The 21,695-nt window shown below is 44.5% G+C and overlaps 1 protein-coding gene across 3 annotated transcripts in view; it reads right to left on the reverse strand.

Annotated features, from left to right (window-relative positions):
- Positions 1-21,695, reverse strand: part of LOC109531017 (MAM domain-containing glycosylphosphatidylinositol anchor protein 2) — a 102,836-nt gene that overhangs the window by 13,118 nt on the left and 68,023 nt on the right. For 2 of the 3 annotated variants that reach the window (XM_019895027.1, XM_019895026.1), the window contains exons 10-13: positions 16,649-16,942; positions 12,753-13,025; positions 5,880-6,028; positions 1,504-1,681 (exon numbers count right to left, since the gene is read on the reverse strand). In XM_019895027.1, coding sequence (XP_019750586.1) covers positions 1,504-1,681; positions 5,880-6,028; positions 12,753-13,025; positions 16,649-16,942 — 894 coding nt within the window. Of the gene's footprint in view, positions 1-1,503; positions 1,682-5,879; positions 6,029-12,752; positions 13,026-16,648; positions 16,970-21,695 lie in introns of all 3 variants that reach the window. The other variant, XM_019895025.1, reaches the window with a different exon arrangement.

Here is a 21,695-nt window from a genome sequence, read left to right on the forward strand (position 1 = left end):
CGTATTTTACGTGCTATAAGGCGCTTCGGAGTACAAACGGCGGAGTTCAAAACCGTGCAGCATCACGTTGTGAGCTTTACGGGAGTCTACCAAATGTAAATATTGGTTCCATTTAAGCAAAGTGAATTCTGAATAAAAAAAGAAATCAATGTATATTTAATGCCGGCCTATGAAGACGATGGCACATATGTATATTGCATATACGGGGGATCACATTAGCACAATACAAACATCATCTTTCACTCCATCTCGTTTTTTCCCTAAAGCAACAGCAATGACAAAAAACAAACAAATCAACAAAAAAAAGTGTTTACGAGTGTGACAATAAGCAGAAGATCCCCGGACTATCTTCTCCATGTCAGTCGGCACGTCTTGCGGGACGAGTTGAGCGAGGAGAGTGCATTCATCTCAGACCTACATTAGCCCGTGACGCCACACCATGCGTGGGAGAACAGAAGCAGCCCTTGAGTGATAATTAGTCCGGTCTCTCGTCGGGCAGGCGATTCGCACATAAGGAAAAGGCTCTCTTCTTCTTCCTCCTTCTCTTCTTCACTTTATAAATAAAAGAAGAAATCTTTGTTTCCTCCGAACTGGGCTCTCTCTCCCTCTCTCTCGCTCTCCTTCTGCTCCATCCTAATTAGCCTCAATTCTCTTCATTCTTCTTTGATTGCTTTCAATCTCCTTGAGTTCAGCCGCCGCCGACGATGACTCCGGCAGCGGGGTCCTCACATACCCGCGTTCGACAAACCTCAATCTGCGCGTTCTTATTTGCCGTGTGCGGTGGACAAGCGCAACTGAATGAATTTGAATATGTGAGAGAAATGCAACTTTTCCCAGATGTCTCTTGTCGAAGTTCAACACACAAGATCATATTTTTTCACCAAGCCAATTTTGATTCATTTTCTTTCGAAAACTCATTTTTATTTTTTGTTATATTCAAATTTATTCAGAAGGTGACTTGGGGAGTTTTGTCAGCTCGCTCCGGTTCACCATAAAAACCTCCTCTAAAAAATGTCACTTCAAGTTGAGTGACAGCGAACTCGAGTCACTTGCTGATCTGTTTGCTCCTTTGACCCAAACTAAACATTTGACTCACGCGGTACATTCAAGCGCTGCCGAGCGCTCGCGCAAAGAAAGCCGACCTGACTCAGGCAATAAAGGTCACGGCGGAAGGAGGCGATGAGTCGCTTGATCAACATTCATTTGGCTCAAACGGGCGAAGGAGCAAAGCAAGCTGATTTCCAGCTGTCTCCCGGTGACGGATGGCGTTGGATGCAATTGGAATTACATGAATGAGTTCACTCTTCCCCCCACCCTCTCTTTCTTTTGCATATCATACATAATCTGTCGCATCCCCGGCATGATGAACGCGGCAACGCCTCATGCCGGGGTGAACGTTTGATGAGTCGCTGAATAACATGACAGGAAAACTGATCTGGAGTTCATCAAACCCAATCTTACGGACTTTACGGTGGTCTTTGCAAATCGAAAACGAGTCCTTACCGCTGTAGGTGACGATCCTCACGGTGGAGTCACCCTCGCCGAAACGGGTGATGGGGGTGAGACGCACCTCGTAGGACTCAGGCTTGATGAGCTCCGTCAGGTTATGGGTGATGAGCTCTCCCTTGTTGATCGTCCAGTCCACGGGAATCTCCTGCTCCCACCATCGCTGCTGTCCCATCTGTGGAGATAACGGGCAAAATTAAAAAAAAAAAAAAAAAAAAAAAAAAAAATTAAATGTGGAGTCGAACTAGGAAGTGTTCCAAGCCTCCTGTTTTTTTTCCTTTTATATTGGTGTATTTTTTTTTGTATCCCATTTACCAATTACATTGTAGATTTTGTTGAAAGTTTGCAAATTTGTTAGGCAGCGGTTTCCTGCTCAAGCAGATTTGGCATAATATGAAACCTGAAGCTCGTTCAGCTCTCCCCCCAAAAAATATGCTTTTAATATCCCATTTTTCACCATTGAGAACGTAAAGTGAGCTTAAGTACGTTGAGTGGTATTTGCATTCGGCGTCACTGGATGAACATTACAAAGGACATTCTTTGCTTGCATTTAAGTCGAGCCAATATGCATCCCTTTCAAAAATCCTCAGCAGGAGGTTCCCCCGCGTCTCCCAATTAACCTCGTCTCAGCATGTTTGTCGGGACGCGTCAACATTAAATGCGACACAACTAAAACAATTTCCCTGTGTGAGCCGTCGACAGCTCGCTGCTCATTAGCCACGTTTGCCTTCAAAGTAGCTTGTGAGCCTTTTTGAATTCAGTCGGCTTTCAGCCCATCAGCAAGGATGGAGTCACATCGGCTTGATTGCGCCCCCCCCCTGCCCTTAAAGGTAAGGCTGCAGTCACCGCTTTTGAGGACGGCGCTTGTAACTGATGGAATTCCATACATCCCATGGCTAAGCTCCGGCTTCCCCTGTGAGGTTCACGGAGGTACAAAAAGAAAAAAAAAAGGGTTTGCCGCAGCGGTGGCCGCGGGGGTTATGCGAGTTAGCGAGGTACGTTTTATCCTTGAGAATAAGCTTTCACGGGGCGGGCAGCACCGCACCAAAAAAAAAAAGCAAAGACGACTCCTGCATCCCAAACAGAGGCAAGGCATGCATGCCCTTCTCAGTCCCGCTTGCAAATCCAATGAAATAGCGGCACGCGTGCGCGCGCGAGAGAACGCTCCGAGTGAAGTAATTACTTGGAGTCTGGAGGATGCAACGCCATTATACGCTTTTCATTACAGCTAGTTTCGCGAGCAAATAAGACACAGGGAATCACACACAACTCACACTTGTTGTCGACCAGCAAGAGAAAACTGACAACTCATGGCGGTAGACACAAGTAACCATGTCTAAGCTCGGTGGCTTGACATTCTATAAGAAAATGGGAACCACTTCGTCCCTGGCGGCACAACAGACAAGTGATTATTAGCACGTCTGACTCACAGTTCTGACGTACGGGGGTTTGAATCATGAAACGTTCCTAAAATGATACCAGCTGCTGTGTTCCTCCCCAGTGTTCATCAAGTGCAGGAGGGTCTTACGGGTACAAATTCAACAATGTTATTATACTACTCTTGTGTTAGCGTAGGTACGTTATGGAGTACTGTATTTTCCGCACTATAAGGCGCTTCGGTGTATAAGGCGCGCCTTCAATGAAAGTCAATTATAAACTGAGGAGCCCCTAAAGTATTCCGTTAATTGATCGTACATGTTTCATGGTGATTTTTCAGAACCCGCACAGCTAAGGGACAGGACGTGTTACTGCCTCAGGCGCTAACCACAAAATTTCTTAACTTTCAAAGAGAGTCTCGTTCTGTAACTATATCGCTTGGGCAACAACCAAAAAAAAAAATGTACCACATGACTAAAACACTGCCAACTACTGTTCACTCTGACTAGTTAGTGCGAAGCTCGTCCGTATTTTAGCGCTCTACGGCTATCACCAGGCTCCTCTTACACGTCGATTCGACTGGCAAATTACAGCAGTTACAAATCCGGGAAAAAACGAGTCAAAGACGATCTCTTGCTGAGCAACACATCTGTGGGCCATTTATCGCGATGTCATGGTTCGGCAGCAGACATGAGCGAGGCAACTCAAGCGTCCCCTTTTCCTCTGCGTTCCAGCTTGTCCCAAGGGGAAGCTGAAGCCAGATGAGATCTGCTATTATTCTGCCTTTATCAGATGCCTCAACCAACCTCAACAGACTCCTCTTGATGTGAAGTAGCGGTGGCTCCCCGGGGATGTTTTCACCGCTTCGCGCAGTCTCTGAGGACCGGCGCAGATTTTCCCAGCCAAGACTTATTCCGGACCTCTTGGATTCACGAGCCCGTTCTGATGCTTTGTTGATAGTCGGAGCCCCAACTAGGTAACGGAATCTAAGGTTGCTAGAAGTTCGTCGCCGGGGTAACTTAACTCTGGAGATGGAAATCCGCAATGTCACTGTCGAGATTCAAATCCGCGACGCGCAGTGTCAAGTGAGCCGGGCCAAGCTTGGCACTATTTGCTGTATTTTATTTTATTTTTTTGCATGTATTGGCTGATGGATTTTGCACCCTTGTTCTGATACATGAATGAATCTCTGGCTCCGGCATTCAATTAAGGCGCCTGTTCACGTCCCACTGTCACTTATTTCCGCAGAAGTGTGCCGTATTGATTTAACGTCATCTGATTGCAGCTGGGCTGTGTTGGACTTAATTTTTTTTTTCTCTTGATGGCAGAAACTGTCGGGATTGATCGCGGTAACGTGTCGGAGGGGGAAAATGCAAACGTGATCATATTACAGCGGGCGTTTGGTTTACGGTAGCTTGCCGGCGTGTAATTAGTGTTGCCGGTATTGATCGACATGCACAAACAGGGATGACAGATCAATTTTGGGACATATCATGTGACCTCGTCCTGACAGATTTGTTCGTAGGAGGAATTTCAAGCTCTCGGGGAAGTTTTTGGACGGAAAAGTGATTCTTTTAATTCAAAACGGCTTGTTGGGGCACGAAGGAGCCGCATGCGAAACGAGCGATGCTTCACACATGAGTTGCCATGACTACAGCATCTTCCTCGATGTGTTTGTCGAAATTCTTTTGTCGGTTGGCAAATAATTTTGGAGGCAAATAATTTTGGTGGATTTTGTGTGTGTAGTATTTTTTTTTTTTTCTTTTTGGACTGGCGCAACATATATTCCGCCGTGACTCATAGTCCGAAAAATATGGTACCTGTTTTGTTTGGCATTAAATCTTTGCGTAATATCCAGGAAGTCCACAAAAAAAAAAAAAAAAAAGAATTGTCGGCTAAAAAAAAAAAAGATGGAGGAGGAGGGTGATTTGCCTGGTAGGGGACACCATCTACTCTCCCGACAGACAAAGGGAATAAGGTGGAAATGAATTAATTCACCCCAAACATGTTCTCTTTTGAGTGCGAAAAAGAAAAAACATTGAAATGTTAATGAGATTTTCCGAATTAACGCGTGTGCGAGGGAGAGAGCAGCTGTGAGCGGAACGGGCTTAAGAACGCGTTGCGGCTGGCGACTTCTCAGACAAAACCAGTGGTGAGTGGCGTTGAAAAAGCGTGAAATCACTTCCTTAGCCATTTTGGAGAGAGAGAGAGAGAGCCGATGGAGAACAAAAAGCGCGGTGACACAAACATGGATTTGGAATGTTTGCCGCAAACACACTTTTTTTTTTAAACTGGCTCTTGAATGTCACCTCACATTGGTGGTAACCTGAAAATCCGACGTATTAATGCGGCCGGCATGCGTACGGCTTTATCCGAAGCTGGCGTGCTGCCTGCCGCGTTGGCTCGAAAGAAACACCTACAAACACCGAGTGTGAGAAAGAAGACGAGGTGTTTCTGTTTGCCGGTTCAGGAATTCATGGAAGAGGAAAAAATAAAATAAAAACTGCAACTCGAAGCGAGCCATGCATTGGACTGCAGTTTGCATTCTTCGCCGCCGGTTCGCTTCCTCTTCCTTTGAGTGCGCTTCAAACGATTTTGGGTTAACGTTTCCTTAAAAAAAAAAAAAGAAGCCCCAAGACTCTTACTTGACTACAACTGACAGCTTCTTAGTGATTCTCTACCTCCCGCAGAGGCTCACTCCCACTCCCCGAATACGGCGGCGAGCGGCTGAATTGAGGTGTAAAGATTCGTCTGCGTCAAGGCAAATATGACAAAGCATACGTGCAAACTTTGGGGAGAAGACCCCCCCCCCCCCCCACCTCCGTGGCAAAAACAACAACTCATACTTCTGTATAGAGCTGGGAAAAGGCAGATTAACAACCAGCATACTTGAGTAAGTGAATTTTCCTGATTTGGAAAGCTACAAAAAAAAAAAAAAAAACTATAATTGAAGATTGGTACATGGAAGTGAAAGGTAGTACCAGACAAGTTTCTACCTGTCTGAGACCGAGTCTGTAGGCCACGATGCGATCGACGGCGTTGGGGTTCATCTGCGTCCACTGGAGCTTGAAGTCGTAGATCCTGGGCCGGTTCTGCCAGAGAGGGCTGTAGGTGTCGTAGTAGAACTCAGGAGCGTAGGCCTTGCCTGTGTAACAAACAACCGGCAGAAAAAACGGATTCATTCGATATTTAGATTTGGTGAGAGAAGTGGGGTCTCAAAATCAAAACTATGAACAAACAATCGTGCGTCAGTGAATAATTTGGACAAGATGTGGCAGAATTTGGGACTCATAATAGACCTTGAGCTCCCAAGCATATTAAAATAAATAAAAAACAGTGCTGATACTGTAGTTGGTGAGAGAAGTGGGGTCTCAAAATGGGCCAAGCTTTCCCAAACAAACGTGAATAAAAATGACAAAAACTAAATTGGGAGAGGAGCCATATTTGGTTCACAAGTGGGGGTCTCAAAAAATGGACCACTCAAAATGTGGCTGAAATCGATGTCGTCGTCTTTCTTTTTTTTTTTTTTTTTTTTTTTGGCGCAGTAACATTGGTCGCATTAATTTGCAATGCCTTCATTGCGGCTCATGACTTGAATGTTTCATTTGTAAACACGACCCAAATTCTTTCAAGAGCAGAGCTGGAATTAGCATGACAAAGATGTACAGTGGCTCTTATCTCCACCATGTTGTGTTTGTTCTATTTCCAAACGCCGCTATATCATATCTCTTTTGCTACTGTCGTGACCCAATTACCCCCTCCCTCCCTCCCTCCCCCCCCTGCCGTCATCTGACACACTTTGCTTTCATGGCACGCAATCAAAGCACATATCACATAGTGGAACATCCACTCGAGCAACACCCAAAAGTGTCCAAATCCTTTTTTTTTTCTTTTCTTTTTTTTTTTTTTTAAATCAGACCTCGACTTCTTCTTTTGCTTTTTCGGAATTGAGGATTTACCCATCGTGAGCGGACACATTCTGCCGGCTTAAGCGCTTGGGGTGACCTTGTAAAGTTAGTCCCATTTTGGGGACTGTTTACGGCAGAGATTTCCACATAGTGCAGTACGTAGACGATACCTTTCACACATATGATACGGTCTCCTCCTGAGTCCACTGAACTTTTGTTGCGCACATACCGAGGTAAACAAATGAAAAAAAAATTTCATTAAATAACCTGCACTGGCCCGAATAATAATGTTCGTCGACCTTTACAGAACTTGAAATCATTTTTGGTGACAGAAGTGGTGCTCACATGCTGTAAAAGACTTCTCAGCACAGCATTAACTCATTCAATGTCAGCGATTAAAAAATAGAAAAGAACCTATTGAGCGCCCGCCAATTTAGAGCATTCTGACTGATCTTTCGAGCCTCACGCAGTATTCTGTTTTATGTGAACACAGAAAGCTAGCGACTGAAAGATTTGATTCTTAAAATAAAAGAAAAAAATGATTACTATTAATATTGTTTCCACCTTATTCTATTTTTTAGAAATCAGCGGTAGAATATAGGTCGGGTTGACTCAAATTACGTTTTGGACCAAAAACTGCTTCAAACGGTTTTTGTGAAAGGGCATATTTTATGCGCAGTGGTGGCTGATGTTAATAATTTTTTGCTTTATCGACATCTCAAACATCTGAAGTCTACTTTTCTTCTCTAAAATACCAACGACAATGAAAATGTGCTTTTGATGGCAAATGTATTGACAGCATATCACCAATTTTACATTTGACAAACTATTTGCACGCCATTTAGTTGTAGTAATAATTAGTCGTGTGTGTGTGTGCGCGTGCAATCTGCCTTGTGTGTGCGTGTTTGTGTGTGTGTGTGTTTACATAATGTCCTCGCTTTTGCTTCAAACTTTAAATGATCTCCGTCATCATTTCTCTCTTTTTGATGACTCACAAGCTGCTTGAAAAGGTCACATTTCCAGAGAGCCACCATGTGCATAAGCGCCCATATTGTTTTTGATGCACAGCCAATCCGTTTCGCCAACCGTTCCCATCCAAAACATGAAGAAGCGTATTTTGTGACAGAAGTGAGGGTTTAAAATATGAAAAAATAAAAATATGTTGTCAACGACTTTCCTGCAGTATTAAAGATGTTTTAAGCACGATTAGCTTGACAGTCTAAACGACTCTTACGACAGAAGTGGCAGCTAAAACAGTCACACTAAATTGTAAACAATTTCCTCACACAGGCTACGCGCGAGACGACAACTCGAGCTACATTTAATGTTCCCATCGAACCATAATTGCCGACAGAGGTGGGGGATAAAAATTCACCGCATGCCGTAAAGTTTTCAAGTTGACGTCATGCTAGGTGGAGACGATGCCTTCAAGAGCAATTAGCATTGCAGTAAAGCCACACTTGGTGACAGAAGCGGTGGCCCACAGAGTTGCGCCGACGGCTTCTGTGTTTTTGCGACCAATCAAACCCACAGTATCTTTTAATACATTGCGGGTTAAAAAAAAATATCGTGGCGCCAAATAGCCTCACCTCTGCGATTACGGCGCGGGAGCTAACCGTCTTAGCCCGCCTTGAAACACATAACCCTGGGTGGGAGACATCAAAGATAAAAGTACATGCGGCTTAACTGATCTCTTCCCAAATCCTGTTTAGAACAGCAGAACCGATGCAATGACTCAGAAGAGGGGCTCAGTGGAACCTTCCGGCGGCACGTTGACCTTATTTGTAGACTTTATTTTTTGCTTTTTTTTTTTTCCTAAAGGTTTCATGAACCTTCTCCGACTAAGAGGTGTCACGATGAGTCTCCCCTCCCCCTCCCCCAAACCACTCTATGCTTCCACCTCGCGTGAACCTGAAGAGAGGATACTAACAGATCGCTGATGCGTTTATTTTTCTCCATTTTGATGAGAACAAAAGGCACTTTAGCATCTGTAACGTTGAATGCGTGCACGCCTTCCAAAAGGGCAGATCTGGCCCTTTGGGTGAGATTGTCGAGTTGGCAGACTGTTAACTTACTAAATTGTTAGCCACCCCGTGTGTTGAGAGATGGCGTCGGTTGACGAATGCGCTCGGTGCGACTATAGGGGGAGCCCTGGAGCAAACGACAAACTTTTTTTTTTTTTTTTTTTGTGCCGTGCTATTTTAAGGCACATATTAAAGCCGCTGATCCCGATTGCATCTTTAAAGGCAACTTGTATTCAGAAGGGGGAGGACTGAGAAGTGTCTCTGGAGTTCCGCTCAGAGTTTTACTGCTTTTTGAAGACGCCAACAAATGACAGAATGGGGGTATATGATAATGCCGAGTAACTTCCCGACATCATTCATCTAAGATACATGAAGAATGGTAGCGAAACGACAAAAACGATGACTCGTACGTTAGAACCTTCCAGCCGAAAAGCAACGGATTGCGCCTTTGATGTGGAGATCAAGTTCAAGTTTTCGCGTCAAAACAGATGGAATTAAAACAGAGTACCTGCGAGTTTGAATTAAGACTATGCGGCTGCGTTTTACAAGATGAATCCTGCGTCCCCTTTTTTTTTTAACGACTGCAATAAAAACCCGCGAGCATACAAGCGCGTTATGATGAAGGATTCATTTCACGAGGTGACTCGCAAAATGCATCGGAGAACAAAGCCCCGCCGTTATCCTCTTGCTTTTTTTCCCCCTCTAATTCCTTGTATTTGTTCATTCGGTCATAAAAAAGAAGAAAAAAAAAAGAGGTAAGTGTTGCTCGCTCAGTGGCGGGAGAAGAGATTCGGCGAGATGATCTCGATTATAAAAAGCGGTCACGTCAGAAAAGAAGTCTGACATTTTTACAGGGGGAAAGTTGGATCAAATTATTGTCATGAGGTGTCAGTTTTAAGGAAAAAAAATTATGAAGCTTTAATTTTAGAAGAAAAAAATGACAGGAGCTATCAAAAAGTCTGAGAAAAAGTCAAAATGTCATTAGAATTTTACAACAGGATATTCCAGTTATTTTTTTTTTCCCCGAGAAGGTTATAATGAAACAGACAAAACTGTGCTTTTACATGAATAAAATTAGAATAAATTAAGAGTTTTTCTTGATTTATTTAGCTGTATTTATTTTAGAATAGGTTAAAGATGAGAAAAAGGTTAGCTTAAGCCAAAACATTTAATTTTATGGAAATAACCACAACCTGCAAACATTTTTTTATTAAATAATAGATTCATTGAGAGGAAAAAAAGCAGAATGTATTAAGAATAACATCATGTTATCAATGACAACAAAAATTCCACATGGCGAGAAAAAGTCTCAGTTTCACAGGAATGAGGCGGCAATTCTACAAGCAAAAAAAAAAGTACAACATAATTTATGAATATGACTTTTTTTGAACAATTGTGATCCCGCATTGCGGCGGCCGTGATAAAAATCTTCGAATGTGAAAAGATCGGGAGTTAAGGCAACGTGTCATTGCACGTTTCACGGATGACATCGGTGGATTCGGAAAAAATAAAAATAAAAAAAAATAATAATAAGAATATATATAAGTGGCTGGGACGATGGATGGATATATATACAGATACACATACCACCCGACATATATATATATATATAAATATATATATATATATATATATATGGATTTTTTTTTCCTCTTTCTCTTTTCCCCCCCGACTGAGAGAGGCTTCCCATCGGCCCTCACTTACTTTTGGCAAGCGGCGAGTCCAGATGGCAAGAATGTGGAACGCTGGGGCGGAAGAGCGAGGGAGGGAGGGAATGGCGGATGAAAGCAAAAGAGGCTGAGCGACAGAAGCCGGAAAACACAATTGGCTGCGGGGGAAGAGGGGGTGGGCGTGAACGGGATGCCTCGGATATACCGTACCTGCTTCGCCGACATTTGTGTCGCACACGAGGTGGAGGCTTTACAATTAGAAACGCCGCTAAACGGGTATGGAAGGAAGAAATTGGGAGCCGCTCTCTTGCCAGTTTTAGAAGTTTCCCTCTTCCAACACGCCCGATTCAAATGATCAGGATCGTAATCAGGCTTGCTGATGAGCTGATCATCAGTCGACTGGGGATTTTTTTTTTTCTACCCCGGCGTAGAAACAGTGTCAAGAAGGGGGTTCGTCAACCCTGCAATTTTCCTCTTTCAGCAGCAGTATTAACAACTTTCACACATGCCTGTGAAAACAGGGATTTGGTCGTCTTTTACTGTGTCACCGTTCGATATGATTGGAATTCAGAGAAAACAGACATAATGGGTGAAGCAATTTTCCTCCCTCAGAGGGCGCAACAAACAACTTTCGCACCGCTGTGTTAAAAATTGACTTTTTTTGTTCGCCTTTTCTCTTCTGTATAAATGGCAACCAATTGCCATGCGGAAAATATCGGGTCATTTTCTGCTTTCAGAGGTAGATAATAAAGGCGTCTTTCGTACTGCCTGTAAAAGCCAGCCTTTTCCTGCCTTTTACATCCAATTGTGGTTTGCTGTTAAACCGAGTGCACTGCTTGGACAGGTTGCCACGGAAATCAAAAGAAACAGGAAGATAGTCTGATGGAAAAACAACCATATTTTCCGCAATATAAGGCGCACCCAGAAGCATTTCTCAAAAGTCAACAGTGCGCCTTATAATCAGATGCGGCTTCTATATGGATCAATATTCTGATTTGTTGGCCGTAGTATTTTAAATGTTCTTGGAAAGCGCTTTGTGACAGCTGCAGCGGTGGTGAAATCTCTTGAAAAATAACGCTGTATTGTAATCCCTTTAGCGGAGCTCCATCTAGTGGATGCATAATGCAACCGCAGCCACTATTGTAGCTTCTAATCTAAGCGCCTTTTAATGTGGTGCGCCCTGTACAAAGATTAGTTTCAAATGCGTCCATGGTTAGCTTCATGACTTTAACTGGAGTCATTTGTGACAGGAAGTTTAGAAGACTTGCGTGATTGGAAGCATTCTCCAAATTAATTTGGTGGCGTCAACCGGAGCTAACTAGATGGAAGCTTCCATTTCTTGAAGCAAAGGAAAAAAAAAAAGCTGCAGCAGACAGCGGTGGCGACGACGTGAGCGACACCTACTCAGATGGACTTTTCCTTTCCCTTTCCTTGGCGGCTCTTTCAATTGAATTGTCAATCTCTGGTGAGACGCCGGCGGTGGAGGAGCGTTTCGTGTGCAACGAGACAATTTGGGCTGTCCATAAAAAAGGGGGAAAAAAAAAAAGCACAGGCAGGGGTGCGCATGTTGAAGGGATGGACGGATACACTTGCAAATGTTGTTGTTGTTAGGAGAAGTCAAGTCTGATGGCTCGATTTAAACTGTCCAACTGAAGCGGTTACTTGGAGTTTATTTGCTTTTTTTTCCCCGACTTTATTTTGCTGTGTTTTTGAGAATTATTATTTAATCAGAAAGACGTAAAAAAAAAAAAATGAGGAACAAAGTTTAATTTTATGAATATAAAAAAATTGATTTCGAAAAAAATGATTTTTTTTTCCAGGAATAATGTCACAATACGACAACAAAAAACATCGTCTATTTTAGGTTAATAAAATGGTCATTCCATGAGAACTGTGGAGGGAAACTTCGCAAGAATAACGTAATATTAGTCAGTCTGTCAGACATTTTTCTGATAGCAAATTTGTCATTTTACTCGACATAAAAAAAAGACATTTTAACAGTTATTAGTGTAATTTAAAAGGTTGAAGTTGTAATTTTACGAATCACAAAATGCTTAAAAAAACATTGAGCTGTAGTTTTATGAGTGAAAAAACATGAGTAGAATAAAGTCATTTTACGCAAATAAAGTAGAATGAATTAATTTTTTTAAACCAGAAATGCAGTTCTAAGTACAAATCGGGAATTTTATGAGGCTCTCAAGGAAATTTACAAACCAATAAATGCGAAGCACGTTGGCGCACGGGTCCAGCGAGGGCGGACGGCTCACCTGTGACGTGGAAAGTGCACTTTCCCGCACCGGCCTCGTTGATGACTTTGCAGGTGTATTCGCCCCAGCCGTCGCGGTTCAGGCTGCGGATGGTGTACTCGGTGTCGTCCCGCTGCGTGTCGAAAGGGCCGGCATGCAGCAGCCGATTGGACAGCAGCCACTCGAAGCGCAGCACGCGAGACGGGTGCGCCCGCAGCACTCGGCACGTCATGACCACGGGCCGGCCAAGGCCCTGGCGCAGCTCCGTGTGGACCGGCTCCACCGTTGGGGGGTCTAGTTGGGAAAGGAGGAGACCGCCGTATGAGGGCAAGTCACGTCCGCAAAAGTCGACATGTATTGGGGCATTTTTATCGGAATATCGCTGACAGCCACTGACCACGAGAAAACATTTTGCGACATCGGACTGCGGTGGCGGACGCAGAAAATGTCACTGAATTAATTGCGTGCGTAAATGTGCACGGGATTTGAAATTATTGTCCGTTTTATAACAAACATTATGGCCGGTCTTCGGAAAAAAAATAAAGAAATAAAAAAATAAAAACGCAAGCTTCCAACAACTTGTAATTGCCTCCCATTTGCATATTTCCCATCACAGGGATGTCAGGTTCAAAATAAGACGGCACACATGGCTGATTCGCTGATTGAAATTGTCAGCAACACGCTTGTATTAGTATCCCAGTGTAATTACTGCGCCTTCCTCACTCGATGGGTACATGAATGACATCTTAATTTATTTTTAAAACATATCCTCATTCATTCATTCATTCATTCACTCTCCAAACTGCCCATCATCACATATTCAATTTTTAAAAAATTAGGGTGGCAGTTGAATGCTATGTGACAATATGTGTCAAGAAGTCGAAGTTAAAAAAAAAAAAAAAAAAAGAAGCCACGTTTAGCTGAGCTTAATTCACTCTTTCATTTTGTCACTTCTGTGTCTTGCGCTAATTCGCTAGCTAACAGCCCGTCAATTGCCACTGACGGCCGACGCCCGTTTAAAAAAAAAAAAAATTGCAAACAAATGATTGACGGCTCCTTCATTCAAATACTCGCCGTACATTTTGAGCCTCCAAAGATGCTTTATTGTTCGTAATGAACGATACCTGGCAGGTACAACCCGACGCAATCACCGTGCGGAGTTTCATCATCGTCATTATTGCTGGCGAGTCATCGCCTCACGGCTGGAGTGGCAGCAAAGCAAATTGGAGTAAGCGTGGTTTGCTTTGCCCGGCGATGACGTCAAGGTACAAGGCTCTCCTTATGTAAGGACGCGGCTTCCTCTCTCAGTTTGACCCCCGCCCCCCCCTTCTCTGTCAGCTTTTGAGAGAATAAAATGCTTTTAGGTGCGCCTTATAGTGCGGAAAATACTGTACTCTTCATGAGCAGCCAACCATCAGCTACTAGTTTCGTTGCGATTTCCAAATTTGAACTTAGATGACTGTGAGCGGTTTCGTAGTGTCGCAGATGGAACAGCCAGTGTTCGTCTGATGCTAATATGCTAAAGGCTAATCGCTTCCACAGCAATCAATTGCAGTGGGTTTTGCTGGCCTTCGTCATACAGATGCACAGAAGTTAATTACAAAGACAAATCACAACGCGGTTCATTAAGCTAATTTTTCTCGCTTGCAAACCAAATATGCTTCTTCCGGAAGGCTAATTGCCTCCTAAGACAATGTTTCCACATCAATTTAAGATTAAATCTCTCACTTCTGTCTCCAAATATTAAATATAAAAGCGTAAAAGGCTCAGAATAACATTTTTTTTTGACAAACATCTCCATGCTTTGATTCATCAAAGAGACTTTTTACGTGCCGCTGCTCTACTTAGCGACAGCGCTTGGAAGTTAACAATTTACTGCGATGTTTGCTCAGGTGGTGGTTGTATATTGTTGGGAAGGCTTTTTTTTTCTTTTTTTTTTTTTTTTTTTTGGCGACAGATAGCGAGGACGCTCGCTCCCGCTGCGATGGGGAACATAAGGAAGGCCAGGATAACGAGAATTCCCATGCATCAGGGCAGGGCCGGGAAGTGGAACGCCGGTATCTAGGACAGGAGAACACGACATAGCTTGGTCTTCGTTCGTCTTCTTCCCGTGGACCGTGCCAAGCCGGTTTGCCTAAGAACATTAGGGGCGTCACAGCTCGGGATTTTCACAATTCCATTAGCGAACGGTGGACTTTTTTTTTTTTAAACGCCGCTAGCTGTCCACACAAGATGGATGCAGCGTTCAGAAACTGTTTTTTTTTTTAATTTATCTTTTTATTACATATCAAAGCTGTTGACTTGATTTACTTGCGCTTGGAAAACAAATGCGAGGGGAAGGATTGGCATGCGCTTACATGCCAAGAAGAAGAAGAAGAAGAAAATGAAGACGTGGGGCTCGGTATGTGTACAGGAGGTGTGAACGGAATCAGGGCTGGATTGGGGAGATAAAGCAAATTTCCCTCGTCTTGGTTTCACGCTCGGAGAGAGTCACGCGTCAGCTCCGGCGCTGGCTTTGATGGCGGCCATTAAGGCTAGGCTGCAGATGCCGGGATGATTGATTAATAATGCTGTTCATTAGGTGTGCTGCTTTGAGGAAGGTCAGCGGATGAAAGCGCCCACACTTTATTAAAAAAAAAAAGTAACCGCTTGAAGAGGATGGGGCTCCTACAAATGATTGTTTTATTTACTTCCAAGACATATTGTGACTGATTGTGAGCGACTTGATTTGGTGAAATTTTTTGGTTGGGAGCAATGGAACACATATGCCCGGCTTTACATATTCAGAACACACACGAAAAAAGTAAATGTACTCCGTTACAGTTTGGGGAAAAAAAAATCCTAATCAGATTATGGGTACATTTTTTTTTTAAATTGGAATTATTTCACAGGATTACAATTTCAATGTAGACAGAAAGGCTACGGCGCAGAGAGCGTAAATTGTCATCAGGGTCGGGACGGTGACTTTGAAAAAAATATTCCGATACAGTTACTAGTTATGTGTTTAAAAAATTTAGTTAGTAATCCAAGTTCTATCTTATTAACCCTTTCAGGGACAGCGGTTACTACAGTGGACATCTTATCCAAGTGGTTAGCATGTCTGCCGAAAAGTATGAAGATACGTGATTTTAATAATAGGCTACTTGTATTTTTATATGAGTAACTAGTCCCTGTGTCAGAATAACGCCCATTTTTATAATTATCTTCCCGGCTGCGGTGATGCACTTTCCATTTATTTGGCTTTTGCAAAAGTGACATTCTTTGGGCTTCTGATTGGCTTTATATTGACGCGCGCCACCTGTTGCTTTGGCGTACGAGCGGCAGCCTATTTCTTTGTTGAGGAAAGCTTTTAGAGTCGACAGACGCTCTCTCTTTGGTGGAACTCGGCATTACTGACTCACATTTTCATTTGTGAGTACTCCGTAGCCGCATGACGGCAATAACGCGGAGAGAAAACAACATCATAAAAGGCGAGGAAGTGTTGTGCAAAAAGCTTGCGGGCCCCGAGTTGTTATTTAGTCGTTTCCTTCGCTCTAATTACGCCGCCGTCAGACAAATGCTACGTTATGCTGTAATTCTGCTCAGCTTCCCGCTGCTCGGCAAATCACGGCGCTAACTTCCCGTAATTTTTTTCTTACGATTCAACTACTTAACATTTTGCACGATGGTCTCCGGTCGCACAGATTTATGACATTTGCGATGAGGAATTCATGGTGTTTTTTTTTCCCCCCCATCAAGCTTACAGAGTCCAAATCGTTGTACTTTTTGTTATTGTTTGGATGCTGACCTTGAATACGCGCTCACTATATTCCATTTCGTAATAAGGCTGTAGCATTAAATGATGTGGAAAAAGTGAAGGGGGCTGAGAATACATCCTTGTTGCACTGGACATAACACGTTCTGAACGTTACACTCACATTGGACGATGAGCTCCACCACGGCCTCGCGGGGCTTGACGTTGAATCCGTTGTACTGGCTGGTCTGACATCGGTACGATCCGGTCATCTCCCGCGTCACGTTGACGACGCGCAGCGCTCCGTCGTAGCTCTCCATCTGCATGCTTCCGTCCGGCATGGGCGCCTCCTTGTCGGCCCGCGACCACAGAATGATGGGCTTGGGCTTCCCTGAAACAAGGCACTCCAGCTCCACCGTGTCACCCTCACGGGCCACCAGGGGGGACTTGCCCCGGGGGACTGTCAGGTTGGGAGGAACTAAGAAAGAGAAAAACAGAGGAGGGACTGATATGGGGCTCTAGAAAGTCAGCGGGCGTGGTACAGGGTGACGTTCGAATGAGGGGAACGGGGTTCGTGACAGCGGGACACTCCTGCTCACAGGCAGCGAGTGAGAATGCGAGAAAACCAATAAACAAAAAAAAATGTGATGAAGAGCTGACAAGTCAGGAAGAACAACAAACATCCTGATGCGAAAGGATCTAAAGCCATGGACCGCATACTCCTAAATTCCCCCAAATGTTTTCTCAAAAACACAAAGCGTGTTAGCGATGTCATTGAGCTAGCTTAGCATCAAACAGCACAAACAGCAAACATTAAAAAAAAAATCTGAAGTTCTAGTTACCAGGCTCGCTGTTCACACCCACAGACACCAAAGTACCAAAGGCACACCCGGTGCTCAACCAAGGACCTTGCTTACTGCCTTCCACGTGTCTGCTCTTTGCAACTTCTCTCGCAAGACAATACACTTAAAAAAAAAAAAAGACAACTCTTGGTGTTGAGTACAGTGAATGTTTGTGCGATGAGATAATGCAATTTCTCCTCTCCTTGTGCGAAACACACTAAAAATACAACTCTGTGTGTGTATGGGCATGTGTGTTATTAGATAATGCATTGTTTATCTCCTCTATGCAATTTCTTGTATCCGTGGCTGGAATACGTTTAAAAAAAAAAAAAAAAGAAAAAAAAAAAGGCAGGTGAACACACAGCCAGTGCTTCGGCTCGATGCAAGCTCACCCATCCTTGCAGGTAGTAAACTGAAACGACATCTCTCGCAGTTCAGTCCAGTTTATAACAATTTGTGAGTGTGTGTGTGTGTGTGTGTGTGTGTGTGTGTGTGTGTGTGTGTGTGTGTGTGTGTCAGAGGACCATGTATACTGCATTGTATGTGTCCGCTTTGGGCAAGTTCCCCCATTCTTGTAAAATAAATAAATATAATCCACTAAAAAGACAACTCTTGGTGTCTCCCAAAGTTCATTATAGTGTGTGTGTGTGTGTGTGTGTGTGTGTAAAAAGGAAGGCAGCAGGTTGCATTTGGGTAGTCTGCACTCTCATCACACATGCCCGGCCAAATTAATTTGTTTAATTAGCAAACCTGGCAAATAGCATTGGCTCCTGGAGCGCGGTGTGTGTGTGTGTGTGTGTGTGTGTGTGTGTGTGTGTGTGTGTGTACAAGAGTGTCGACGTGCGCGTGTGTGTTGTCCCCACTTCAAACCATCGAGCAGACTCCAAGCCTATTTTACAAGTGTGCCTCCCAAAATAGTTTACAGCCAGCCAGCCAGCGGAGGAGTGGAAACGTTCTCGCTGATGAAACCGTGTCACACGTCCTTCCCGATGATTCTCGGATGGCTGCCATCACAGCCCAAAGATCGCGGTTGAGCTGGCGTCGAATGTTGTGGTGTGATGAAATTGGCCGCAATCCGTAGGGGGTGCAGGGAGGGGGGAAGGGGGGGGCGAGCAGCGATTATCGACATAATGCTTGTTCTCATTCGGTTCACGGGTGAGCTCGAGCCTATCATTGCTAACTTTGGGCGAGACAAACAAGGCGTACAGGACTGTAATATCCCAGACTGGTTGCCATCTAATTCCACATACTCAGGTAGACAAACATTCACACGCTGGAGGGGGGGGCAAGGCCACAATTTTTCATCAGTGCTACTTGAAGGGGCCGTGTGTGTGTACAAGAGTGTCGACGTGCGCGTGTGTGTTGTCCCCACTTCAAACCATCGAGCAGACTCCAAGCCTATTTTACAAGTGTGCCTCCCAAAATAGTTTACAGCCAGCCAGCCAGCGGAGGAGTGGAAACGTTCTCGCTGATGAAACCGTGTCACACGTCCTTCCCGATGATTCTCGGATGGCTGCCATCACAGCCCAAAGATCGCGGTCGAGCTGGCATCGAATGTTGTGGTGTGATGAAATTGGCCGCAATCCGTAGGGGGTGCAGGGAGGGGGGAAGGGGGCTTGAAGGGGCCACATCAGACAACACACTTCCTAACCAGATTTATGACAAAAATGCTATTTTAAATGTGGACAAAATACGTGCATCTACTATCCTAACTCGACAACAAAGGGTTCGACGCAAACCACAACATGGCATAAAATTGAGCGTTCAAGGACGGCACAAAACTGCTGAACGGAAATCCAACATTGAGTGTAAGTGCAACTAGGCTGTGTCTGCCATCTAGTGGTGAATGGTGATATTACAACTGAAAGTACCATTGCCGCATATCCACCGTATGCCCCCCACTACGTCCCCCCCCCCAGTATTTGTCAACATGTGAATTTTCCCCTCACGCCCCCCTCGCCCCCCCCAAAATAAAAATAATCAAGGGGTCGCCAGATGCCCATCCCTGTTTTATTAGTTGGGAGCTGAAAATTTATAAGAGAAAATATTTATTGAGTAGCAATAATATGGGAGGAAACTGGAGTATTACCGAAAAAATTACCTACTCAAGAACAGGGAGATCATACAAGCTCCAGATCTTTAGGGCAGACGTGCTAATCACTAGCCCACTGTGCTGCCGGCCGTCCAGTCGTGCAATTAAAACACTAACCGTCGCTTCCGTGCTGATGGTAATTTTAATCTTCATTTTGAGCAACGTGCCCGAGGGCGACTGGAGAGGGAATGACAAATACTGTTGACATTTTGAAGACGGCGGGGAAAGGCAAATATGCTGTATGGGAGCGGTCGCCACGGCAACAAGGGGGCCGGGGAATGATTATAAGTGAGCAGTTGTCGGTGATAAAAAGCAGAAAATTCAAATCCAGACGCCGGAGGGAACTCATTTCAGCCACTTGTGTCGACACTTTGCTGCGAGCGCCGCACCGGCGAATGTTGGGGGGGGAAAAAAAATGTCATACGCCAACACCCTGCAGCAACACGTATTAGCGCTAGCATTCATTTGGTGCGCGGCGTCCGGCCACCTGCCGGGTGCTCTGGAAAGCCGAGGACTTTTGTGGCGTCCATGCAGAGAGCAAACAAAACTCTGGCAGGCTGCCTTGCGGCGACGGTCGGCGTGCTGACACTTGCTCTGTTAACATTGAACCAGAGCCAAGCGTGTTGTGAAAACAATGGAGTGATGCACGAAAACTCGCAGGGCGACGTCGCCAGCTGGAATGAGGTGGACGTTTGGCTAAGCCACACCCCCCTGAAATGCAGGCCGGCATGCATGTGTAAGCTCCAATAAATTTAAGGTTGTTTTTCCATTTCCAAGACCCAAAACAAACCCGGGAAAATGCAGGATGCAAATAAATATATGCCTCTGCCCGCATATTTGTTCACCAAAAATAAACAGGCATATTTGTGAACACCAGGAGGTGAAATGGATTTTTTTTTCTCGTTTTAAAAAAACAGCCAAGTGAATGGAAAATTTTTTAAATCAGATTTTTCAGCAATATTTGCAGTTGTATTTTATTTTAATTTTTAATGTATCCAATGATCCAAAATAGAGTCAAATCGAACATTCCAGACCAACTCCAAGCAAATACAGGCTCTCGATCAAGCTATTTTAACCCTTTCAGGGACAGCGGTGACTACAATGGATACCCGTTGCGGCTATTAGTGGCAAGAGCCCAGACGGGTGGCACATCATTCCGCCAGGCCTCTCAGTACAGATTAACCGGCCAATTATGGCAAACTCCGGCAGCACATTTCCAACGAGTCTGCATTGTATAGCCTGGAAACAATGTGTGTGTGTGTGGGCTTGGCGAGTGATTAACTCAACGGGTCTGCGCAAAGTGATCAGAACCATTTAGAGCTCGACACAGACACCGTCAATCTGTCGCTGAGTTTATTTGGTCCGTGACATCACTTCTTGTCTCCATGGCAACATTGCGCTCTCGTTCTCTGCTCGCCACACTGCATGTGAGAGCATGGGAAGAGAAGGCACGCGGGTTTATTTCGCATACTGCAGCCTGTTTAGGCGGCCGTGCCGTCGCTTCTTGAGAAGAGGCGTGACATCGTTGTGCTCACAAGGTACCATCATTGTTGTCATTATACGCGTGTATCAAGGCGCTTGCTTGTGTTCATTTCATGTCCTCCATCAGCCCGATGAGGCGGCAAGCCAGCCGCCCTCGTTTGTTATGGAGAAAGACAAGCAACATTGTCAGCTCCCTGGTCACAAGGTACCAAAGTGACAGCGATACAGACATACTGATGCCATAGCTCACACACTCCACCAGCCATCTAGGCAGCCAACGAGTTGCCTTGTTAATACTCATTGAGAATTACAGGCAGGCCAACATTGTCAGCCCCCTGCTCACAAGATCCCAAACTGACAGCTATACACACATTGATACTGTATCTTATGTTGATGTCATAATACACCATCCCATCTAGGCAGCCAGCAAGTCACCTTCGAATTCCAGCCGTTTCAACATCTTCAGTCCTATACTTGCATGGAAGCAACACTGCAGTCATACACACATATGAGTGCCCACTTAAGTTTATTTTATGTGCTACTGCAGCCCGTTTAGGCAGAAAATGACAGTAGTTGCCCTTGTTCATTCATGTTGAGAAAAATACAATCATGTCAACCTTCAGTCAGTTCCCTGCTCACAACGTTACCAAAGTTGCGGCATATATTGATTTGCCTTCATTTCACGTGCTTCAGCAGCCTGTTTAGGCAGCATTGGACAGTAGTTGTTTAATTTATTGTTGCTAAGGATAGCCATGTCAACGTTAGACGTGTACACCGAGTGCCAAATTGTCGCTGTATGCAAGTACCAAGGCGCT

This window comes from Hippocampus comes, unplaced genomic scaffold (assembly GCF_001891065.2).
Source record: "Hippocampus comes isolate QL1 unplaced genomic scaffold, H_comes_QL1_v1.1 scaffold8, whole genome shotgun sequence".
Classification (NCBI taxonomy): domain Eukaryota; kingdom Metazoa; phylum Chordata; class Actinopteri; order Syngnathiformes; family Syngnathidae; genus Hippocampus; species Hippocampus comes.